At 41.4% G+C, this 25,966-nt stretch overlaps 1 protein-coding gene across 5 annotated transcripts in view; it reads right to left on the bottom strand.

Moving 5' to 3' along the window:
• The window catches only part of PACS2 (phosphofurin acidic cluster sorting protein 2), a 410,192-nt gene that overhangs the window by 269,806 nt on the left and 114,420 nt on the right, over nucleotides 1-25,966 (bottom strand). For all 5 annotated transcript variants that reach the window (XM_075192154.1, XM_075192150.1, XM_075192151.1 and 2 more), the window contains exon 5: nucleotides 18,741-18,903. In XM_075192154.1, coding sequence (XP_075048255.1) covers nucleotides 18,741-18,903 — 163 coding nt within the window. The remainder of the gene's footprint in view (nucleotides 1-18,740; nucleotides 18,904-25,966) is intronic.

Below are 25,966 nucleotides of genomic sequence, written 5' to 3'. Positions count from 1 at the left end.
CGAGGAACTTAAGGAATATGGTCTCCTATCAGACTATAAAATTAATAGCACTAAATCGGAAGCCCTTTCGCTTCAAGTCTCCAATGTTACTAAAGCTATACTCGAATCCTCATTCGATTTTCAATGGCGCCCCAAGGCGGTGCGTTACTTGGGGATCCAGATCACAAAAGAATATAAACAACTGTTCCATGCTAATTATACTCCCCTTTTTGACTCAATAAAAAAGGGACCTGTCAAAATGGGATTCGCTTTTTGTATCCTGGTTCGGTAGAATTAATGCAATAAAGATGAACGTTTTGCCAAGAGTCCTCTACCTCTTTCAGACATTACCCATACCAGTCCCAGGCACTTATCTAGCGAATTTTTCAAACTATCTGCGGCAATTTTGTTTGGCAAGGGAAAAAATCAAGACTTAAAAGATCCTGCTTAGCTAAATCCTCTCAGTCAGGAGGTTACGGATCGACGCTTTTTGAACGGTATTATCATGCTGTAAACCTTAGCCATATCATTTCCTGGCAGTCTGCTCCGGGGATTAAAATATGGGTCGATCTGGAGAATGCCCATACTCCAACCCACAACTTGAACTCACTAACCTGGCTCCCCAGGAATCAAAGGCCGGCCTCAGTGTACTCGCACCCCTCCATACAGTTTACACTTAACCTGTGGGATAAGCTTCACAAAAAGTGGGAACTCACCTCATTCCCTTCTCCACTCACCCCGCTGTGGCACCACCCAGATTTCCCGATGGGAAACAATCAGTCATTCTTACGCCCATGGCAAGAGGCGGGCATCACTCAGTTTACCCACATTCTGGGAGAATATGCTCCCCAGACCTTTCCAGATATCAGAGAGAAAAAGGGTCTCCCCTCATCCTTACACTTTGCTTACATACAAATCAGAGGCTTCATACAATCACTCTGCAGGTCCTCCAAACTACGTAAACCCACACCTTTCGAGAGGAGATGTATGCGCAGCTCAGTTTCTCAAGGATTGATATCACTGGTGTATCACATTTTCTTGAGTCCAAAATCTGATTCAATTGAATCCTTCGAGGAGGCTTGGCTTCAGGACACTGGCAAGGTTCTGGATCAGGAGGGATGGTCTCGGCTCAGAGTGAGAATCTCTAAAATCTCCATCAATACCTCAATACGAGAGAACACATTTAAAGTATACACTAGATGGTATTTGGTGCCTACAAGACTACATACAATTTATCCTGGTACCTCAGATCTATGTTGGAGAGGTTGTGGAGAGGTGGGCTCATTTTTCGACATTTGGTGGACATGTCCTAGTATCTGTAATCTTTGGTCGTTGGTTGCTGATCTAATAACAAGAATTTTAGACATCGAGGTGGTGCCCGACCCAATGGTCATGCTGCTATGTTCCCGAGTTAAAGCTCTAAATAAACAGGGAGACAGACTTGTCCAACACATCTGTGCTGCTACTCGCCTGCAGATAGCGAAAGAGTGGAAATCCCCCCACCCACCTAGCCTTCAAAGTGTAGTTTCCTGTGTGTGGTACTTGGCCACTATGGAATATATTACCAGTCTTCTCCATGACAAAATTCTAAATTTTCACAAGGTCTGGGACTTCTGGTACTCCTACCATCAAGCAACAACACCCGCCACCTGAAAATGTTCTCCTCCGATATATACTTAAGATATACCCCTTCTCCCCTTTACCCCCGTCCTTCCCTTCTTTACACACTTTTTCTATCTTCTTTTCCCCCCCTTTTTCTTTTTTTTTTCCTTATTTTATAGAAAAAAAGTGATAAAAATTATGAGTTCCACGGTAGTTGAGTTTTTTATAATTCATTGGTAGACTGGATCAACCTTCTAGTCTAATTTACATTTCCTCAACTCTCTTATTTATATAGATTAATTCATTGTTAAAATACTAAAAACAAATTTTCTGTAATAATCTGCTTCATGTTTTGTAATAACTTTCTATACTTTCATCGTTATGTCTTGATTCATCTACCTCAACTTATTTTTTCTTTTTATGTAACCTACTGTGTGGAGCTCATGTTTTTTGCAAAAATAAAGAGATTTAAAAAAAAAAAACAAAAAAAAAAAACCAGACTGCCTAATATTGTGTAGGTCCTCCTCACCCGACCAAAACTGTTCTGCAACGTCGAAGCATGGATGCCACGACGTCTCTGAAGGTGTCCTGTGGTGCCTGGCAACAAGACGTTAGCAGCAGAACCTTTAAGTCCTATAAGATGCGAGGTGGGGCCTCCGTGGTTCAGTCATTTTCAGCACATCCCACAGGTGAGAGCTGGGGAATTTGGAGAGCAAGTCAACTCTGTTTTGTTCCTCAAAACATTCCTGAAGAATGTTTGCAGTGTGACAGGGCGCATTTGCCTACTGAAAGAGGCCACTGCCATCAGGGAATACAGTTGCCATGAAGGGGTGTACTTGGACTGCAACATTGTTTTAGTAGGTAACACGTGTCAAAGTAACAACCACATGAATGCCAGGACCTAGGGGTTCCCAGCAGAACATTGCCCAGAGCATCACATTGCCTTCATCGACTTGCCTTCTTCCCATAGTGCATCCTGGTGCCATCTCTTCCCCAGATAAATGACGTACACACGCACCCAGGCATCTACATGATGTAAAAGAAAACGGGATTCATCGGACCAGGCCATATAATCACTTAACAGAAGCGTATCAAATCCCAGCTCCCTATATACAGCTATCTATTAGTTCCTGGGAGCTGTAAGCTTAATTAGGATTCTTTTCGTTAGTGTTGTTTATTTGTAGGATTAATTAAAGATCAGTCATGTTTATTATTCACTGCAAATCCTTGCTATTGTGTCTTCTGAATCTCTATCTGGACCCTATGGCTGCTTCACAGAACACAGCCACATATGAGAAGGGGAGCACATCAATCTGTGCATAATAGACAGTCATACTTAAATTCATACTCCAAACGTATCATTCTATCTAGTTACCATCATATATTGGCATATTCTCTATATCAAATCGATAATAAAGTAGACTGTGGGAACTGGAAATATTGACTATGCTGATTACAGTGTCTTATTGTAGATAGGCTAAACATATGTGTTCCCTTGGCACTATTTAATCATTTCATTGTTACAGGTGAGCTATGTCGTTGTTCAAGTGCCTGTAAGTGAATTATTCATTAACATCTACTCTCCAGGCTATAGTTACAGTTACTGCCTATATGCAGTGAATGAATAGGAGTCGCGCTCCCATATAGTTTAGCGTGTGATATTATTTTCCATGCCACTAATAAGTGTGAACCGACAATACCAGATATTCTATATTGTCCCACCTTTTTACTGGTGCCATTGTAACTAGACAATCAATTCACTATACTTGTCAGCAGTATTAAAGTTGTGGCTGATTGGTGTGTATGTAATATATATTGATATTGAATAATTGTACAATTGATTTTGTTATGTAAAGCCTGAAATCAAGATAAATTATGTTGGACATTTTTTTTTCTTTTTACCTTGAATCTGACCTTGCAACCAACAAAATGCAAGTGCAAAACAGATATTTTAGGAAAAAGTTAAAATAAAGCTACAATACCTTAGTTGCATACATGCACCTCTAAACGAACAAAGTGGTAGCACCTTTTTCTTTTATTATAGCAGTTAGTCTTTCTGTATAAGTCCATAAACTTTGCAACTCTATGCCACTCTTTCTTGCCAAAAAGATTAAGGTCCATCAAGTTTCGAAGGTTCTCTCCAGTACACAGCCCTCTTTAGGTTATTAAACAGGATTTCAGTGGTATTAAAGTTTGGACTCTGACTAGGACATGTCAACACTTTGAACTTCCATTTCTGAATCCATTACTTGGTTGATTTAAATGTGTGCTTTAGATCATAATAATGTTGGAAAGCAAAATGACTCAACCTTCAGCTTTCTGACAGAGGCCAGCATGTTTTGTGTCTTTTCCCCATGTACAGTCAACTTTGGAGGGATGCCCTGATCTTGGAAATGTTCATGTTGTTCCACATTTTCTCCACTTATTGGATATAGTCTTCACAATGTTCCATGGCACATAGAATGCTTTCAAAATTCTTTTGTACCCCTCTACTGATTGGTGCCTTTCAACAATGAGATTCCATAGTTGTTTTGAAAGCTTCTTGTGAACCATAGCTGTCTCAGTAGGATGCAACCAAGAAAACTGCAAATCAATTCTATAGGAGCAGCAGATCTTTATTTGGAGTCCCTTTCATAGCTGGCAGGTATAATGCAAATAACCTTTGAACATTTTTTTGAATGTGAACGGTTAACTCTGAACACAGCTACAGCCTCATTAGGAAAGGGTGTGCACACATATATAACCAGGTAACACTGAAGGTGGAAAAAGATCAAATATGCTAGTTGAGACAGAGCCTTAAAATGGCGCCTCTCTCTAGTTCCCACAGCACCTTCATCCTAAGCCTGCTTTTGACCACCTATTGATTTTTCTATAATTAACAATTTGGGGTTTGACTAAAACTGGAGATGGCTTGTCTCCTAGTCCCTTCATTCCACTATCTGATAATCCAGGTTTTGTCCCAGGTCATGTTCGTGCACATACGAACCGTGACTGGCAGATGGCATAATTCATAAATTACATCACTCATGGACAAATCTTCCTTACTTCTCCTCATAGTCCATCCCAATTCAATGCCCCCAATTATTACTTATACCAGTTTTACTAATTAGACACTTCACAGCACAATTAAAAGACTGAATAATCCAAAGGCCCTTTTCAACCTATGTGCTTGTGACTGGCTTCGTCAAGGGCACTGTATCCACATTGTATGTAGATCTTAAAACACTGGGTCTGGTTTGTAAACTTCAGAGTAGGCCCTCATACCTTTCTGTTTTACCGAGTAATGTTTTACTACAGTGTTTGTTCCCAATTGTAAAGCGCTAAGGGGGGTATTCAATTGTTGCCGTTAACGCTCTCAAACGAGCGCTCTAAAAATATTAGCGTTAATACGGTAATTACTCGCTAAATTTCATCTCGCAGATGAAATTCAGCGAGTAAACTACCGTATTAACCGTATAAACTGTAATATTTTTCGAGCGCTCTTTTTTTTTTTGTTTTAGCGCGTTAAAAGCAACAATTGAATACCCCCCTAAGAATTTGCTAGCACTATATAAACAAAATGTTGATGATGATGACTCCCAAGAATTCTCAAAAATTAGAGATGGAAGACACGATGGATAACAATGTTACAATTGGGAAGAAATAAAGGATAGCACAGCAGCAAGCTCAATCTATTAATTAAGGAGAACACCTACAAGCTGCTCTACCGTTGGGATTAAGTACCTGTGAGTTCATAGGATTAATCTTTATGTTTGACAGATGCTGGATAGGCTATTCTGTTTCCAGTTTATTCCTACATATCTGGTGGTACTTCCAAAGACTCTCAGTCTTTTGGCACCACATCAACGATATTATAGGTACAGTACTAAATTGAATCCAGAATCCCATCCGTGTCCTTCCACCAGAACAAATTAATTTATCATATTATTGAAGCTGCAACATGGCCGGGGACATGAAATTGCCTACTGTTCAGGCAAGGCAAGCTGTTAATACCACAATTTGCCATATATATCTCGTATGGCGTTAATGACCATCAACATGCAACTCGTCTAAAGTTATATCTACAACTGAGGAACAATGGGCATCCTGCTTTAATGCCCATATTCTGTTTTGATTATATTTATTTTTTGAAGTTTTATTTTTGCAGGGTTAGAGGTTAGATGAGAAATAGTTTACAAACTGACAGTAAGAGTTCACAAATACTAGTTACAGAAATAAGCAGTGTCTACGACCATTGCAGAAGTAAATCTTTTAACATTAGCAAAGGATTATAGATTAATAGAAAAAATGACCAAGAGTTTTTCTTACAGAGTAAAAGGGAAAAGAAAAAAGAAAAAAATAAAGAGAGAAAAGAATGAAGGGGTAGAGATAGAAAGGAGGAGGAGTAGCTAGTTCCAGGTTAGGAGATGCAAGAAGCTAGGGGAAAAAAAAAAAAAGGCAAGGAAGGGGGGATAGTAGTATAGTTATGTGAATGGTGAGCGAGCCTGAAAAAAAGGAGAGCCACGGGTCCCATACTTTGACGAAAGCTCTTTGAAGAGTTGCGAATGATGCTGGTCGTTATTCCTTTCACTGCGTTTGCCAGACTATTTATAGTTTGGAGGGAAAGGGGGAGATTGCCGCCACCAGTCCGCTGCTATTTGGCAGGTGGCTGCCTAGAAATTGTGTCTAACGTGTTCTGATGTTGGCACACAGAGGGGGCTCCCAGAGGAAGAAGAAAAAAAAAATTGACTCAAGCGGCTCATCCACCTGAAGAATTGATTGAATCAAATGCTTGATCTCAGTCCAGAAACGTGTCAATTTTGGGTACGTCCACTAGATATGGAGGAAAGAGCCCTTGTTGGAGCACCCCCACCAACACCAATCAGAGCAGTGAGAGAAGAATCTATGAATCTCTTGCGAAGGCACATAGTACCAGCGAAACAAAGCCTTATAAACATTCTCTTTTATTCAGACACAGATAGAACTGGAGGCAGCATTCACATCATTCCTCATCTAACAGTGTTTTGCCAAGTTCACATTCCCAGGTGAGTTCATGTGGGTCCCGGGAGCCTGAAGTAGGGAGAGCAAGTTCGTAATATATAATTTAGAGATAAGACCTTTTGTAGAGGATTGTCGTAGACAAAGATTTGAAGGTAGTAAGTGGGCGGGAGGAAAGGCGAAAGCCAGATTGAATATCGGAATATTGAGAAAAAAAAAAAATCAAGAAGTTAGATGATTAAGATATCCGACTCCACGGGAGTGCCACGGCTAAAATGCATTAGGGATAAGTCCCAGGGAAAAATATGGGGTATTGAATAACTATCACAGGACAGGGATGAAGTGGAAGGCCATATTTTAAAGAGTTGTCATCCCAGATGGATAGAGAATGTGAGATGACCAGATGGAGTTGGGAGCATTTTTGCAGCGGGCCCTTGGGAGTCAAAGGAGAGTAGACGGCAATAGGCAATAGCAGTCCCAGACCTTAAGCCTTAATTTTAGACCAGGCTCCAGAAATTGCCAACCACACCAGAAAACAGAAAACACATTGCAAGCAAGTTGGGCAGAAAGGTAGTATCGACAAAAATCAGGAATCTCCCAGTGCCCCCCTCCCTTTCCCACTCAGGAAAGACCTCTGAAGGACTTTAAGTCGGACCCAGAGGCATTTACCCTACCAAATAAATTTAAAGATGTGAAATTGGAAAAATTGGAAGAGATAAAACAATCTAAGGAGGATATTTATTTTAACAGCATTAACACAGCCAATCCAAGAAATATAAAGATGTAAACAAGTGGTAAGATATAATTTTATTTGGGCAAGGAGTCAAGGAAAATTTGCTTGTTAAAGGTGGCAGTGTTAAGTAATGAAAACCCTGAGGTACTTGATTTTTTTATGAAGGCGCCACTGAAATGGGAAAGAACGCTCAAGAATCATCTTCTCAGGAGCAGAAAAACTGAAGTCCAGAACCTCAGTTTTGTCAGAGTTGATCTTGTAGCTCGAAAAGTTGCCATACAGGTCCAGCTCGGTCAAGAGCAGTGGAAGAGAAGTATTCTGATGAGTGATGGACAAAAGGACGTTATCAGGGTAGAGTGCGATTTTATGGGTAGAGGGGCCCACAGGAATGCCAGTTATCTCTTGGTTAGCCCGGATCCTGGCAGCCAAAGGCTCGATCACGAGAGCAAATATAAGCGGGGAAAGGAGGTGTCACGGTTTGGTACAGTAGACTCTTGGACCTGCCCAACTTGGCGCTACTCCTAGCAGGGTGCGGAGTCTACGGACAGATGGTATTCACCAGTGATCACCGCAAGGTCATTTGGACTTAGCGGCCTCCGTCGGCAGGTCGCGGTCCCTGCCAGGAGTGTTAGGCGAGATTCCAGGGGACTAGGAGTAAAATTATGCAGACACACCTGAAGATGATTAAGATGAAAGCTCTACTTCCAAGTAGCGGAGTGAAGACAGATGCAGGATGAACAATTCAAGTAGCGGTTTAATGATGACAAGGAGTTTGAGCAGAACAGTCTGTAGTATATTGACACAAGGAGAATAACAGCAACATGTACAGTTACACTAGCAGAGTAACAGGAGTAGATACAGCTTAGCAGTATATTGGCATAATAAGAACAGTAGTGGTATGAGCAGTCCAGCAGCAAGATAATAGCGACAAGTGCAGCTTGAGTATTGGGACCACAATATGGCAGCACGATGAGAGGTGCAATAAACAGTCCAGCAAGCAGGATAACAACAATAAGTGCAGCCAGAGTGAGATGACTTGTAATACAGCAACATAATAACGACAAATGCAGTAGTAACAGTCCAGCCAACAAAGGTAGATAAAGTCAAGCAGCTTGAGAGATGCAATCTGTAGTACAGCCGGACCACAGGGAGGAATGCAGAGTAGATGATCCAGATGGCGCATATGTGGAGACTGGAGTGGCTTGAGCAGGATAGCCCATGGAGCAGCTACTCAGCAGAGTCTGGTGTAACTTGAGCGGTATAGCCTTGTGGAGCAGCGATACAGCGGAGACAGGTGCAGCTTGAGTGGTATAGCCCGTGGAACAGAAACACACAGCAGAGGCACTGACGATCCAAATAGATACACAGGAAACAGACAAGGTCCTAATCAGGCAGGTAAGTCGATCAACAGGCCCAGAGGAAAGGGAGGAAGTGCCTTTTCAAGTTTAGAGCCAGGACTAGGAACCAAAAGGAAACTGCCATGGACAGACAGATACGAAGTCTGCACATGTGCAGAACCAACGTCAAGCGCTGATGTATGCTTAATGAGGGACAGGCGAGTGTCTTAGTCTTCGGTTATGGAAGCCGAATGAGCGCCGTGTGACAGGGGGCAACCTTGACGCGTGCCAATCGAAATAGCCAAGGGTACAGAGGTCAGACCAATCGCAGAGATTGTAGCCAAAGGAGAGAGGTAAAGGGCCGAGATGCCTTTCAGAAACCTGCCAGACAATACCATTGCTCTGAGCACCAATCCATAAAAGACCAGGAAATGCAGTCGAACGACTTTTCGGCGTCGTGGGCCATAAGTAGGGAGAGAAGTTTACCGCTATGAATCGCATGTATCAGATCGATACTCCTTCTAGTATTAAGGGCTTGACGCCCTGGAATGAAACCCACCTGGGTCAGGACGGAAGCGGGTTCAATCTGGAGGCCAATATTTTTAAATAAAGTTTCAAATCAATGTTGAGTAATATAGGCCTGTAGCTAGCACAGAGAGAATGGTCTTTCACCGGTTTCGGAATAACAATGTTAGCCCTAGTGGTGGCGGAATCAAAGAAAGCCCCGTCGAGCACTTTGTTACAGATTTTTGTCTGGTGAGGACCAAGAGCCCCGGCAAACAATAGGGTAAGAACATCAGTGTCCAGAGCAGAAGAAGCCTTCAGAGACTTAATGGCCGCCAGGACCTCAGGAAAGGAAATATCAGAGTTCAGAGCAGACTGCTGTGGCGATTTTAGTTTGAGGAGTGGTTAGAAGGTAGTCTTTCAAGGTAGAAACAGAGAGGACCCTGCAAATGGGAGGTGCAGGGAGATTGTTGAGGGAAGAATAAAACTCCCAGAATTCTCTCACTATCGCTGATCGGTCATAGGTGACGTCTCCTGAAGGGGTCCGCAGAATTTTATCAATAAGGTTCAGGGCTAATTTTTCCCGGAGCTCTCTAGCCAGCACAGCGTCTGCTATAATAAGCCTTATCGGAATACAACTGTTGAAGTTTCGGCATAGTGGTGGCCGCTCTACGGAAAAGGAGAGTGTTAAGCTGACCTTTTAGTGAATCTATCTGAGGGAGCAAGGATGGGTCATGATGGATTTGGTGCTGGGCGAGGAGCGAGGCTATCTTATGCTCCAGAGAGGACATCTCCTCTGCAGCTTTTTACTTGGAGGACAGTGTCAGGCTAATCAAATGACCTCAAATAGTAGCGTTGTGGGCCTCCAAGAAAAAAATCCCCGGGGCTATATCAGGAGTTCCCCAGAAAAACAATTCGAAATAGAGGTTTTAATGTTGAGACAGGTGGATTGATTAAGCAGGAGAGAGTCATCTAAGCACCACCTACTGCATTGTAGAAGTGGTTTAAGTAGATCTATGTTGAGCGGGAGACATGTAACATGTCTATATGTGTGTATAATTGGTGGAGGACCAAGAAGTGTGTATAATCTCTAGTGTTGGCTACATAGCCTCTAAGAGTCATACAACCGGTGGCAAGTTAGTAGCGTGGTAAGGGAAGTGTATTCAGGGGAGTAAGGACACCTCCCCAAGAGAAGGGAAGAGGAGACCTGTCCAGGGAGGAATCATTGACTACATTGAAGTCTCAGTCAATGATATTATGGCCCTGCACCAACCACTCAATGCATTTAAAGATTTTGGTCAAGAAAACCTTTGTTTCTGGTTCGGAGCATAAACTGAAACCAGAGTAACAGGAGTGAAACGGAGGGTGCCACCAACCAGTAGGAAGTGACCCCACCAGGTCCGCTTAAGTATTAGAATGCAGAAAGGGGACTTTGTAAGAAATGGGGTGTAGCTAACCTAATCCATAGCAATCCATTGAGGCAAAGAAGGTCCGAGAAATGTGCTTACCCTGGAGTTGGGATTGGGCTCAGGTGAGATGTGTGCTATCTCTCCTACAGGCCCCCAAGAGTATAGTGCGCTTACGTGGCGAGTTGAGGCCATTCACATTGACGGAGAAGGTTTTCAAAGCCATGGCACTGAGGAGGAGCTGAATCTCGACAATATAGCTAAACACAGGAGAAGGGGATATAAACAGTTAGTCTGTCCCTGAGACCAATGGTGTACGAACGTGTAGAGATGGAAAAGGTAACAAGAAGAAAAAGGGGAAGAGAGAAAAAAAACAAAAAACAATTGGGCAAAAATCTTGAGTGAAAGGAATCCTTAGAGAATTCAAAGACATTGTGGAAACGCTAAACATGGTATAGTGAACAATGTCAGAGGCTGCGTGAGGAGTGGTCATGTGTCTATGAAGGAAGGCAACCAGAACCTAGGGACCCACGATAAGTGCTCTAAAGAAAAGTACATTAGTTATATCTAGGTAACATAAAATTAAAAATACATATTTAACTAGGCATGTAGGAGGGGAAGGAGAGGAGTGTAAGCGGAGGCAATGGGTGGAAAAATGCAGTGATCGTAAGCTCTCCTACCGGTGAAATGGGAGAGTGGTATAATTAAGACTAAACAATAGAACATTGGAATATAAAATGCAATATGAAAAAGCAAAAAGCCTGGTACACTTAAAACAATACGAAACTGAAAATGATCAGAAAGTCAAACTTCATTTTATATGTGACACTTAAGAAAACGATGCCTGGCAATCGAGACAGCGAGTTCCAGCTGTCGCTTGAAGTTCACCTGTACAAGCAGAACAATTGAAGAGTGAACACTAGAGAGAACATAACAAAAAAGTCATATCATGATGATTCCGCGCCCCAGGAATTTGGTGAGAGGCACTGGACCACTCAGGTTGGGGAAGCACCAAGCGTTGGGCCTTTGGAGATGTAGACTGAAGAGCGGAAGTTACAGGGAGGATATCCAGCTTTGTAAGGAGGTCCTGACCTTGGTCCAGTGTTTTAACAAAGTAAAAGGTATTGGCAGCAAAAATGTGAAGCTGAAACAGAAAGCACTAGCGGTATCAAATGTTGTGCTGGCGGAGAATTCTAATAACAGGTTGTAGATCCCTTTGTTTTTGGATCGTAGAGGGTGCAAGGCCCTGAAACAATTGGATGTCCATATCACGGAAGGAGAGAACAGATTGATTTCTAGTAGATATAAGGATACGGTCTCTAGTATGAAAATAATGTAAGCGGACAATATCTTGTGGAGGGTGACCACTGGTAGGCATGGCTATTAGGGCCCGATGAGCCCGGTCCATAAGACAATCCATATTGGACAGATCCGGGAGGAGATTAAGGAGAAGGGACTTTACAAAAGCTTGGAGATCTGTGGACAAAACATCCTCTGCAACATTTCTGATGCAGATGTTGATGAGGCGGGAACGATTTTCAGAGTCCTCTTGTTGATTCTTCACGGCCTCAATTTCCTCATGAAGGCGGGAAAGTTACTTATCGAGTACAGATTGAGTGCGGCAAAGGGAGTCTGTTTTTGATTCCAGGGCGCCTGTCCTGTTGCCCTGCGAGTTCAGTTTGGATTTGAATTCATTGACCGCTTTCGACAATTCTTGATGGAATGCTGCCTTAACTCCCTCAAGGAGATTAGTCATCACTGCCTGAATCTGAGGGTTGAGTTCCACTTCAGCAGACTGGGATGGGCCGATGCCTCATGACTATCAATTGAGAAGAGGCTTTAGTTTTTGATCCAAAGAAATTGGCCAAAGCTCCGTGATGTCACTTTCTTTGGTTTGTTTGACAATATTAGATCAACTGGATCAATTAGGCAACGCAGTGAAAAAAGGAGAGCAGAAAAGCGTGAGGGAAGAGGGAAGAGGAAAGGTGGCGAGAGATCGCACACTGATCTCCGCTCGAATGAGAGGAGTCTATCCAGGGCTGGGTAGCATAGTCTGCATAGTTCACATGCAGGTGATGCGTAACAATCGTACTGAAAGTCCAAAAAGTCAGATGTCTGAAGTGGGGTAGATTGTACATCTTAAGAGGTCTGACATAAGAATATAGTCCTAGGAATCTCAAAAGCAGCTACCGAATGGCAGTGGTGTGGAACAAGTCAGGGCTGCACACTGGAAATACAGATTATCAGATGTAAATAGCTGTATTTGCAGTATCTTCTCTTGACCAACACAGAGAACTAACACAGAGCCCCTTACAAAACTTTGGCGTGTAGGCAGTGCAAAAACTAAGAGGCTTGCAGAGGAATGGTGCATAGATGAGGCTGCCTAGAATAGAACATATGGTTCAGCAACAAAGGCAGTCCAAGCAATCCTGATCATGCAGGCCCAATGGCAATAAATAAAAGAACAGATTGCAGCTCTTACCCTGTGCAGATGCATCCAGGACAGTCAGGGTTCAAGGCGAAGGGCACAAAAGATTAGTGGTGTTGTGTGTCAGCTGCACAACACTAACACAGAGACCATGGCCTGGTACAGAAGTCGGCGGTGCGTACACTGTCTTTGTAGACCTCACTGGGAACTACATGCGCCGCTTGTCGGGTGCTCCACCGGACAGAAGCAGGAGGCTCAGATCTGTATTTCGGAGCAGGAAGTGTGATTCAGCAGAGAGGGTAGACTGGATGTCGGCTTCCCCAAGCTCCGCCGACATATCAAGCGGTCAGCAGTCTTACGGCATAGGCAGCTGAGCCATATGGTAGATGCAGACGGGACTGGCGGTGATGTAGTACGTGGGATCGAGAGAGCCAGGAAGGTAGCCAGTTATCCCGCGGGGGGGAGGGGATTGAGTGGCCGGTAAAGTTCGCTCCAAAATGGCACTAGGATTAAAAAGCCACAAGCGTGGGTATTCTCTTATGGTAGACAATAATCCGCAAGTTCGTCCCCAAACGAGTGTCAGTAGTGTGGGCTAGGATAGCAACCGAAATAAGCAGATGGGCTGGGCTCCATGGAGCTCTTAAGGATTGCGTGTGGCTATCCTGGATGTCAGACCACCACCCCCCCTGTTATAATCTTTAAAGGTTCTAAGGATGCTGCAGGACATTAAATTCACATACAAATCCTCTTGATCTGCCCCTCCTTCCCCTAGCAGCCTACCATAATGCACGCTTCCTTTTCCCTGTACCCTTCCTTCTTTTGAAAAACTAAAATCAGTTACAGTTTTGGCGATCAATTATAATCTGTAACATGCACAATTTATCCATTATGTATTTTGTGTTCTGCCGATATGACAATAAAGTCAGAAAATATATTACATAAATAGTTTCACAATTACTAAAGTTTCTAATCTTGTCAGCACGGTGGCTTAGCGGTTAGCACTTCTGCCTCACAGCACTGCGGTCATGAGTTTGATTGCTCACCATGGCCTTATCTGTGTGGACTTTGTATGCTCTCCCCGTGGTTTGCGTGGCTTTCCTCCGGGTGCTCTGGTTTCCTCCCATAATCCAAAAACATACTAGTAGGTTAATTGGCTACTATCAAATTGATCTTAGTCTCTCTCTCTCTGTCTATCTGTGTGTGTATGTATGTATGTATGTATGTATGTATGTTAGGGAATTTAAACTGTAAGCTCCAATGGGGCAGGGACTGATGTGAGTGAGCTCTCTGTACAGCGCTGCAGAATTAGTGGCGCTATATAAATAAACGGTGATAATTGTTAAGATACGTGGTATTAGAGGAAAAATAGAAGGATGATTTATTCTGCAGAACAGGATTAAATACAGCATGGCCCCTTAACGATAGCAGGTCCAACAAGTCAGGAAATCAGTTCAAATAAATCCAGTGAGACAGGTTTCACAGCACATCTCTGGCAGAGCATCACCTCTTGGCCAAAGTCATTCACATTTATGTCCAGCTCCCAGGGTAGCCTCTTATCAGCTCATAATCCCACCTTGGGAACTGCCTGCCCAGGGGAGTTGCAAAAAGGTCTGGATTGGTAGGCTTCTCACACTATGCAGCCCCCTTCCCCTACCTCCCCAGGTGTCTTCCCTGCTGGGTCTGGCTCCTGGATGCCTGTAGAGCTCACTAGTTGACAATAGGGAGCAAAAAGAAATAACAATGGTACTCCTGAGTGTTCCCTGTCGAGGTGGAATTTAACCCCTGAAGTACTTTTCCAAGGAGAGGTTATAGTACTGATACTTCCTGATAACATGGCTAAAATGTGCAGTTCAGGTATGGATTAGATTAAGGGGTTGTAACACCATACACCATGCTCATTGCTTTACAACGATGATCAAAAATTCTTCCCCTGTGAGGTAAGAATGGAACTCGCTTTGTTCTGTGCAAAACACATTTTCCAAGAAACACATTATTGCCACATTTTAAAGAAATCCATTTCTTAGCTCTATTTATATTATCATTGACTCACCTTAACTCTGAATGGTTTAAAATAGGTATAAACTTTAGGTTTGATCAGATTGGTGATCATTTATTTAAATAGAAATGAACAGTGTTTTCAGCATATGCATCTCTTGTATAATGAAATGTGTCAAATGAATGCTAATTTATCTCGGATTACTACACGAAGATATAAATTGATTTACTGATGGCTGCGTTTCCTAACTGAGCTTGTCTGCTTTCAATTGCAGCTACATTTTCTATGTATAATAAAGTGACAGTGCTTACTACATACAGAGGCGCATGAAATAGGAATAGGAATAGTGTTCCTAATTAGCCTCATCTATTTTTCCACATCCAGCTTAGTTAGGATCCAAATGTCCCCAGTAACAGCTGCTTAAATTATGCTGCTGCATGTGTGGCCTGAAGAAAATGTAGAGAGATATTCACTGCCTATTACATATGCCAAGTACAATACTGCTGCATTAATTTATTAGAAGAAATTCCTTTAGAAGACTGCTTAATTGTTTAAAAAGAAAACCGATGATCCCACATTTTAAGCAATCATGACCCCTTTAACAAAGATCTGTTCCCCCCCCATCAATTGATCTGACATTTTGCATGCTATTTTGAATTGATGTCAAATGACAATTATTGAATTACCATTTTATATGAACAAATCCAAACAGCATTCCAAGTTTACATATTTGTCTAATATTGGACAATTGCTTTACAATGCTTAAAGACAACAGATCCTTGCAGTTTTAATATACATTCTCTGATTTGGGGCAGCACGGTGGCTCAGTGGTTAGCACTTCTGCCTCACAGCACTGGGGTCATGAGTTCAATTCCAGACCATGGCCTTATCTGTGTGGAGTTTGTATGTTCTCCCTGTGTTTGCGTGGGTTTCCTCTGGGTGCTCCGTTTTCCTCCCACACTCCAAAAACATACTAGTAGGTTAATAGGCTGCTATCAAAATTGACCCTAGTCTGCCTGTGTGTGCCTGTGTGTGCATGTGTGTGTGTTAGGGAATTTAGACTGTAAGCTCCAATGGGGCAGGGACTGATGTGAATGAGTTCTCTGTACAGCGCTGCAGAATCAGTGGCGCTATATAAATAAATAGTGATGATTTAAATAAGTTTTAATTCATTATAAGCTGGATCACTTATAAATAACTTATTGTATAAATTAAAATTAAGAGCGCAACGTGCCAATTTATACCCTTGCAAATGTACCGATTTTTCTATTGGTATGTATTTTGTATGGCAATGTATTGATTTCTGAGACAGGATGACATCATTTGGTTTTGTAACTCTTCTAGAGGAATTCTCAATTAGGCATATGTGTGGAAGTGTGTTTTTAAAACTGTCTTGAAGGCAGGTAATCTCATGTTAATTAGACCTTTTCATCTCAGTGACCAACATGAGATGGGGTAATTAGACTTTCTGTTAGACTTCCTATCTCTGCAAGACTCAGGAATATCACAGATTGATGTGAATTTTGTTAAAGCTTAAAATTGTGTTCACTCCAAGTCTGGAGAATATATCACATCCTGATGTTAAATGATCTGATGTAACCTTAGACGTTTTGGTGCCAGGGAGGATCAGGGGGCTGGATTACCCACTGACAGGCTGTGTGTCCATCTGTAACTTCTGGAAAGATTTCTAGTACCACAAACTGGCATGTAGCTGTCCTTATAAACATCACTGCCTTAAGATTCTGCTTTGACGCCTACTTACCTGTGGAAATTCCAGTGACCTACCTATTCCGTTATCAGGTTGTCCTGAGGTTGGGATCCTGCATCAAGTACCAATGCTCTGCCCTCTACCTCGCAGCTCTGGCCAGTGTGATAGGCCAGGGGGGAACCATCCACAGAAACCCTGATCTAAAGAAAAAGAGGTCAGGTGTCCAAGCAGGGGGTACACTAGCAGCAAGAGTTACCCAGAAGGAATCTGTTCTAGGTGGCAGCGAAGGAGCCTAGTAGTAGCAGCAGCAAGTCCCTCCTACTGAGTTTAGAGGGGAACATTTGGGATAAAGAAGGAGACAGTGGAAAGGCAAGCCCAGATGCTCCCCAGCAACACAGCCATGGTGACATAGGAGGTCCATCCTGTCACAAGGATATAATATAGTATATATTTGTTCATCGTTTTATGCAAGTATCACTGGGTTTTAAGCAGAAGTATTGTAGATGTACAAAAAAAACCACTTATTTACAGCACTTTAATCTTGATAAATCTGATCTTAATAAACAGCACGTTAAACTGTCTGTAACTTGAGCTGACTGAGCACCTACCTACCTAGCTGAATCATCACATGCTGATGACTCTTATGCAAATGAATACAGCCAGAGGCATCTGCCTCATTCAAGTGGATCTGCATAAAGGGTATCACAGAGCTGGGAGTGTCAGATACTTACTTTGTTTTTCATATTTTCATTCTTTAGTAACCTAGTCAATAGCCATAATTTCTCAGACCCACCCATCATTAGAGTGGAAAAACAAACCGTGCGTTATGACACTAATCATTTATATAGCACCAATTATGCAGCACTGTACAGAGGAAATTTGTCATTTACATGAGTCCCTGGCCCATTTGGGCGCTTACAGTGTAGCTTTTCTAACAGACATCCGCGTTAATTGTCAGCCGTCAATTAACTTACCTTTATGTTTTTGGAGTTTGGGAGGAAATCAAAGCAGCCGGTGGAAACCCACAAAAGCACGGGAGAGAACATACAAATTGCACACAGATAATGCCCTGGTTGGGATTGAAACTCATGACCCCATCACAGAAATGCTAACTCTTGTGCCACCGTGCTGCCCATGAAAACAGATCTACAGGAAACTTTAGAACAGCAGTGTTGCCCATAGCAACCAATTTAATTCTAGTAGTTTAGAAAATTAAATCGGATGTCTAACAGTAGAAAATGTGATACAGCTATTAGCAACGACTTAACTGTAGAGGAGGTTTCATAATGGTTTCCTACTCTTTTCTATGGATCTATTAATTCAGTTTCATCTGTGTTGAACTAGACACAGGATTACAGATACTAAAACATGTAAAGCAATTAGCAATACAACCTATATATTTGAGTCCAATGTTTCTGGTGAAACCTTTGAAGTTACCAATATTTTAATTGTCCGTAAAGATTTTAATATTCACTTTTTATAGAAAGACGACTTAGAACATGTGGGTCTCATGCCAACATGTGAAGTTTTTGTCTAAACAGATGGCTCATCATTCATTCAATTCAGTGCCAATCAACTCATCCAGGCAGCGTTTCTAACACACCTATAATCAACTGCAGACAAAACTCTAAAAAGTGCTGCTCCTCTGTGAAAGCAAGGGCCTGGTGGGTTTTTACAAAATTGGGGGAGATTTAGTTATCTTCTTAAAATGTAAAGAAATAAAAAGGCCATGAAGTCCCCCCTTATTGAAACATCAGAAACGGATGATGAAATTCACCAGGATGTATGAAGCAGATTGTAATCCTAATAAAAATAAAAAATGCATTGCGGTTTTGATAACAGCAACACAAGTCAGGTGATGGGAAAAATAAATCTTTTCTTTGCCTCCCAGTTTGGCACTTCCATTGAATCACATATGTGGTAATGCTAATCGAGCAGTTTGCAGTGTGTTAAGAATTCCTCATATTTGTACATTCATTTTGATATGTGCAGAGTTATATAAATCATGCAAATGAAAGGTGATGCAGATCTGACAGCAGACGTTAGTTCTATAAGACAATGAAGACTAACCTGTGGATTTTATCTTCTGGCTGGTATTCATGGCACTGTCTTCATGATCAATAGGCTGACTAGAGAGTGAAAATATCCATATCTCTGCTACCTTAGAAGATGCTTCCTTCATGTTACTAAAAAGACTTAAAATTTGACTTCCTTCAGAAGGATGCTGCATGACCTGCCATTAAAAACAGTTAAAATAAAAATATTTAACAAGATCTACACAACCATTTCTTCTTATAAGAAGGACAGCAAACAGACCTTAGTGTTCATCTTATAATCCTGTGTTGGTCCTGATTAAATGAACCCCCATCCGCTTATTTTCATCACTATTCCTACATATCAATCAATCAATTTTGCCAAATGGAGAATTCTTGGAAATTGCCACAACACAGGTGTAGCTGCACATTCCAAGAACAGATCACTCAAATGGCTGGGTCTTTAAGAATGTTACAGAAATTTTATTCACACAATTCTGAATTTTAATGGAACGGATGTTGAGATGTTCACCATATGTAGACCTCATGCATAACTTACCACTGGCTCACATCATCTGCATAATTAAAACTGCATTAAATCATTTATTTATATAGTGCCAGCAAATTCCATAGCGCTTCACAATTGGATAGGTTTTCCATTTACATTCAACAAGAGGTTTACCAACACATTATAAAAATAAACAGCATTAACAAATTACATAAGGAAAAAATTGTCAAGTGTTTGGTTTACAAATAACCGCCATAGCAAATTAATAAGAACACGAAAAAAAGAGAAAGGGAAAATAAAAAAAATATATATATAGATTACTATATTGGAATGCTCCAAGGAGTACATCATAACTAAAACCTTACCTGTCAAACTGGAAAAATAAAATCCAGGGCACATATCCCACACCATATAATAAAGGAGCTAAGACACCAATACACTATGTACCAAAACATTAGGAGATTGCATAATTTTTCAAAGATGTGTTTTTAAGGATTGGTGTGTGGTTGGCATCAATAATAACGTTTTCATAAATATTTCAGAAGAGAGACTGATACAGTATTTCAGCATGAAGAAAAAAAATCTGTGTAATCAGGTCCACTAATAGAATACTAAATTGTTATGTACATAAAGGAGCCTTTTTTTTCTAAAAGTAGTGTCTATTTTACAAATTAGCAATGCAGGTTATAGTTATTAGTATATGCAAAACCTGGATAAAAACAAATGAGATATTTAATGTAGTGTAGATATGTGACAAGCAAATTGAAGGCTATTAAGTTCTTGCCCATTCATAGTTGTGCACCACAGGGCACAGATGCAGACATGCAATTCAGCATTCAAACTGCATTCTACAGCAACCATACCAAACAGCATTGCAATCCACTTTTCTCTGTCATGCCTTTGGTGGACACTGCAATACATGAGGAACATTCCGAAGCTGCCCCTAAGGGAGGGATTCCTCTGAAACAACTGCAAATGTGATCACGCAATCAAAGCATTCATCCTGGGATGCAAAACGTGGTAACCAGCAAAAACGGGAAAGGATCATGGAGCAACGATCACACAGTAACCAGGAATAATCAAGATGGCAGAAGCAGCTAATGCGCCACCCAGAAAATAGAGGAGCATAGATCCAAATGGCATAGGTCCAGCATTACAAGGAAATACAAACAGTGATGGAATCTAATGACTATAGAGGGCACAAGAGCACAACACACAAAAAGAAAAGCGAGATAACAAATGAAGCCGTATTGTCCAGAAAGCATCCTAGAGCCCGAAACACAATCCGAAGGAGCAAATAATCAGTAAAAAATTGAGACCAAGACAGAACCATGGAAGAAAAACCTCTCAGGTCAGAGAATCCGATGAACCTGCACACCAAGGAATAATATATATTCCACAGACAGTAGTAATCAGGAAATGGAAAGGACACCCACACATTATACACTGCCTGCACTAGCTCATGGAAAGAAGATCTAGCCAGCAGAAACACTGTTTTAGTAGCAGCATCGCCAAAGCAGACGACAAAGAGAAGGGCACCAAGACCACCTGAGACAAGAAAAATGGGAGAACGAAAGAACTACAAGGCAGTACCAATAGACAACCACCGAATGCAGAATAGCAAGTCTGGTGGGAGGCCACCCTCACCGATTGTAGTGGAGCTTGGGGATCGCCAGGAACACTATTTTACACCAAAACCTTAAATGGATTGCTAGGGCATCCTTGCGTACTACCCTAGGGTCCGTGAAGCCAAGAGAAAAAGCTCTGGCATACCTCAGGGCTGAACCAACCGAGCTAGCACCTCTATGTGAATAACTCACCACCCAAAAGGATCCCGATGCATTCAAATTTGCCTCCCATCTGCTCCCAGTACTCAAGCCCTGGGACGAATGTGGCAGATATTACGTGAACTCAGCGTACTGCCCAGAACCTCACACGTGTGACTCCCTAATAGACATGTCACTTAGAGAAAGATTGACATTTACGAGAGGCCCGGGACCCCAGCAACGTCCTGCACCAGAGAAGACACTCTTCCCATGTGGCCAGTAAAGACCCAATCCTGTTCAGGTGAAAATGACTTAACCCTCCATGAGGAAAATTAGGACAGTTTTGAAAGAATCAGAGTAACCTCAGCGAACAGGCTGGGATCAACAAAAAATGGAATAGAAAAGAATCCAGCCATGACTCCAGAATTATTGTCAAAGGCAGAGGTGAAAAAAATCTAAACAACGAATTGTTCCAAAAACCACAATATATACGCCCTGAGAGAGCAAGAATTTTGACCATCATGACAAGTCTCTTACGAAGACTCATTAAAAAGAAGCAAGTCAAAGCATGACACTGAGTGTGCACCCTGCACTGCAAACAGAAGTAGGCACAGAAGCACCTTCACTATGGGTACCTGGAGGTAGACATTGTTCCTGTCCAGAGAAACAAGGAACTCCCCTTCTCTCCAGGCTTGAGAATACTGACTAACAACCTGAGCTAGTGGAAACTGCTCTCGTTCTCCCGAAGAAAAGGAAGGACAGACATCTAGGCTTTTTTGGTGTAATATCACTAATGGGTATATGAGTTTGACCCCTGTAGCTACAGTAAGAACCCCCTAGTTCTTCGGAAACTGTGTAAGCTCGTACTTCGTGGAGAGCCTGCATCAGCTGCCAGTAACATAGCCCTAAGAAACGTGCAGCCTCCAGAAGGAGTTCAGAAAAACCTGGGGAGCAGATACAACATCCAAAGACACTTGAGCTGAAGCATCCCAAGATTTCAGCAAAGAGAAACCTCAGATCTAGGCCTACTCTTGTGTAGAAGAGTGGCCAATGTTTGCCACCATCAGCAGAAGAAGCCGTGGAAACCCAGTACAGAGACCTTAACAGGCTACACCAAATACCTACTGCATGTCCGAAATTAAGGAGCAATTTATACCATGCATACGTATCAACCGGGAGTGATGCTGCTCCTTAGTATGGTAGTTGTTCTAGAGAGGTGGGCAACGGAAGGATCTAGTCTGGGAGAAGTTCATTATTAATATACTCTACCGATGGTAAGGGGGAAAAGAAACAATTTTTCCTCAGGAAATGGAACTTAGAGCCCAAGCTGAGGAGACGTTTGAGGAAACAGATGTACTGTTTTCCGTCATTTAAAAAGGGTAATACAGAGCTTGTCTGTTTTGCTCTGGGTAAGCTAAGGAGACGTTCATGAAGAAGTAGCCCAATATTGAAAAAGCTTGGCCGATTTAGCAGGGGGAGCATTACAGGGTTATCAATATCAAATCAGTTAAGTTACACTGGTACAATCGCAATGAATTGAGTCATTATTTAAGGTTTACAAGTTTCACCATCAGATAGTTTTGATTTTGTTTCATGAGGTTTGAAACACCTGCACAGAATCTCGATACTATGTATTCTTCTACACATCATAAAATATTGTCTTTACTACTTTTCATTTTTTTTTTTTTTTTTTTAAAATATAGGATGAGTAAGTCCTTGAGTTTGCAAATTAAGTACTATAATAATGCCCTTCCAGTGCCCTCAAAAACACCAACATAAAAAAATCAAACTTTAAAAGTAATTACATAGTAATTATCAATTCAACAGATACATAGCTAAAATGCAAATTGTTGTAGTTATTAGGCCTCTAAAAACCCTCCAGTCAAGGGCGTAATTACCATACCTTTCAAAACACCATATGAATGTGAGTTTTTCACCATTTGGTAGTACAATGTCTAGTCACACAACGGCCTCCAGTCATTAATGTTCCAAACGACTTAGGAGCCATTTATGAAAACTTTTACACAGCCAGACATTTGCTAAACTGTGCGAGAAAGATATCATCTGAAAATTTACTTTATGCAAGACCAACTTTTTCTGCACAATTACCAGAGGAATGTTTTTCATAAATGTCCCCGTTGAATCCTAGAGTAAATGAAACCAGAAAAAACAACTTGGTATTTAAAGGGGAAAAAAAACAAAAAGTATATTTTAATAAGCTGCCTTCAAATATCTCCTATTCAAAATCTCTCTGGAGGGCAGACAAATATTGCTGCCAGTCACACACACAGAAACAGACTCTTAGAATAGCATGTAAAAGGTAGAAGTGGAGGAGGAACAATTTTAGAGTGCAGACAAAGCTTAGATGGGTTCCAAAGTATCTCTGCTGGTAAAATTATGTACCATGTCACTGTGGCTGCCATGGTAGTCACATGACACTGAGGAAACGGTGCACAATTTTACATACTTAATAGCAACCGGCAGGGGGAGGGGGGGAATGGTATGCTTTTCTTATACAATACACCCACCCACTAATTATAACACACTGGTGGGGAAAGGTGGGGGGGGGGGGGGAAGGATTCTTTCCACTGGGAACTCACACTTATCTAACACGCCTCCCCTTTCTTACCTCAACATGCATTACAGCCATTCAGGGCTAGGAGGAATACGGTCTTGCAGCATGCGGAAATCACACACATTGGGCTTCATTTAAAATTCCGTCAATTTTTGTGGGATGAAAAGGGAGGATTTTTTACTCACTGTAAAATCCAATTCTCAGAGTCCATTAAGGGACATTGCAACCATGAGATATAGTAGGTGAAACTGGAGCTAGGGCACATTACAACAACCAGTTGAACGATAGCAACTCCTCTATATATACTCCTCCCATCTGAATCTAATCTCAGGTTTATAACAAACCCTAAAGAGAGAGGGCCTAACTAGCCGAAACAAAAATACCTAGAACAAAAACAACAACTAACCAAACAACCAACTTGAGACTATCTTACCTCTCTGTATGTTTTACCCAGTATTGTTTTATTACTGTTTGTTCCCAAATTTTAAGCGTTACAGAATGTGCGGTCGCTAATTAAGTAATGATGACACTGCGCTTCCTCCCTTTTACTTTCAGTAATCAACTTTATGCTGCGTAATCCTCTCTTCTCTTTCCTGTCATTGGGGGACACTGTACCAATGGGGACATTCCAAAGCTGCCACTAAGGGTGGTATTGCTCTGAACCAACTGTGCATAAAACTACAACCCAAAACTACATCCCGGGATGCAAAACCTGGAAAATGCCTAGACAGACTACCACGAAGAAGACTGGTTCAACTGAGACTGAAGCACCCTGACGGACCACCTGCCCAAGGTAAATGAGGATTCATCAACACAAAATGAACAGGTCAAGCCCAGCATTGTAACCCAAAAGAATAGTGAATGCTATCCAAGCAAAAACTGTGCTCATATGTCAGCAACCCACACCAGTGCACACCACACATAATGAAAAGGTTAGTTGGTCTTACAAACCAAAGTAAGAAGGTCCACCTAGTCACTCAGAGCCTGGACCACAACCAAAAAGTGCAAAGAACATTAGAAAGTGGAGACTTGAGACAAAATGTCGGACAAGCAGTCTCTAGGTTAAAAGGCAATAGAGATACCTTCTTCGGCACACAGGAGAGCTATGTGCGACACACTGCTCTGCCAAAAGACCAGGCTAGGCTAACCAGTTCGGAAGACGAAACCACGAAGTGTGAAAACTTTTACCTACACACCACTGACTATAAGCATTCCATGTACAGCAGCAATTAGTAGAAGATAATGGTTTCCCTCACCTTAATCACTCTGCACAAGCTTGTGGGAAGAAAACCCCTGAAATGATGAACAAAAAGAGTGTCCAATTCTTCTGGTCCAGTGTCCTCCTTCACATAAAAGGGGTAACTGTAAGGTGGACCTAAGGCCATCCTAACGATGTCAGAGTACCACATCCGATGTGGCCAATCTGGAGCCATCAGAAAAGCGGCAACCTTTACTGATTTAAATATAAAAACATACACCACCATACACAGATATTGACAAATCGTCTATGAAGGAGGTTTTAAGATGATATAACACCACTCGGATTAATAAAAATCCAAGAACAGCATAAAGTATATTGCAACTCTCCTCAGGGAATCCTTAACCAAAATAAGGAAGATATATGTCCCATAGAAATAGGTCACATTTAAACAATCCCACTGTTCGAATAATGAAGAGCTGGAACAGATAAAATCTGATTGAATAATGTGGTTCCAAGCACCTAGGTGATAAATATATCAGTTCACTTCTCCGTCTGAATGTTCCAAGACAATCCGCAATCCAAGAAAAGAACGTTGTAAGCTTCTTACCGGTATATAAATAATTTCACCCTCTGGAGGGAAAGTAAAATACAGACTTCTCATAAAATAACGAACTACTGCCCACAGAGATCCCGGTGCTTTCACTCCTACGTCTGCGTTATAGAGAGGTAGCAGCACCTATAGCGACTCAAGCAATATATTATAAAATACATACATGTTTTATTGCATAAAGAAAATTACATAATATGATTATGTAATTTTCTTTATACTATAAAACATGTAGGTATGTATGTATTTTATAACATATTGGTTAAAACGCTATAGGTGACTTTTTATTGCTAGTTATACTTAAGAGTTTTTTTTATGTAATTATTTATTGGCAATTCAAACTAATTAACAACTTTGTTTTATCACATTTGTTATTCTATACAATTGATCAAACGGGGAATGAGGACACCACACTTTTCAAGCTTTAAATATTGGCTGCTTACTAAACTTGATTCCCTAAGGAGAGTTACAATATACTTTATGCTATTATTCTTGGATATTTATTAATCCAAGTGGTGCCATATTATCTTAAAGCCTCCTTTATAGACTATTTGACAATATGTATGTGTATGGTAGCTTTTATGTTTTTATATTTGCTCTTATTAT

Source organism: Mixophyes fleayi, chromosome 12 (assembly GCF_038048845.1).
Source record: "Mixophyes fleayi isolate aMixFle1 chromosome 12, aMixFle1.hap1, whole genome shotgun sequence".
NCBI lineage: Eukaryota > Metazoa > Chordata > Amphibia > Anura > Limnodynastidae > Mixophyes > Mixophyes fleayi.
This window is presented reverse-complemented; position numbering and strand designations above follow the sequence as displayed.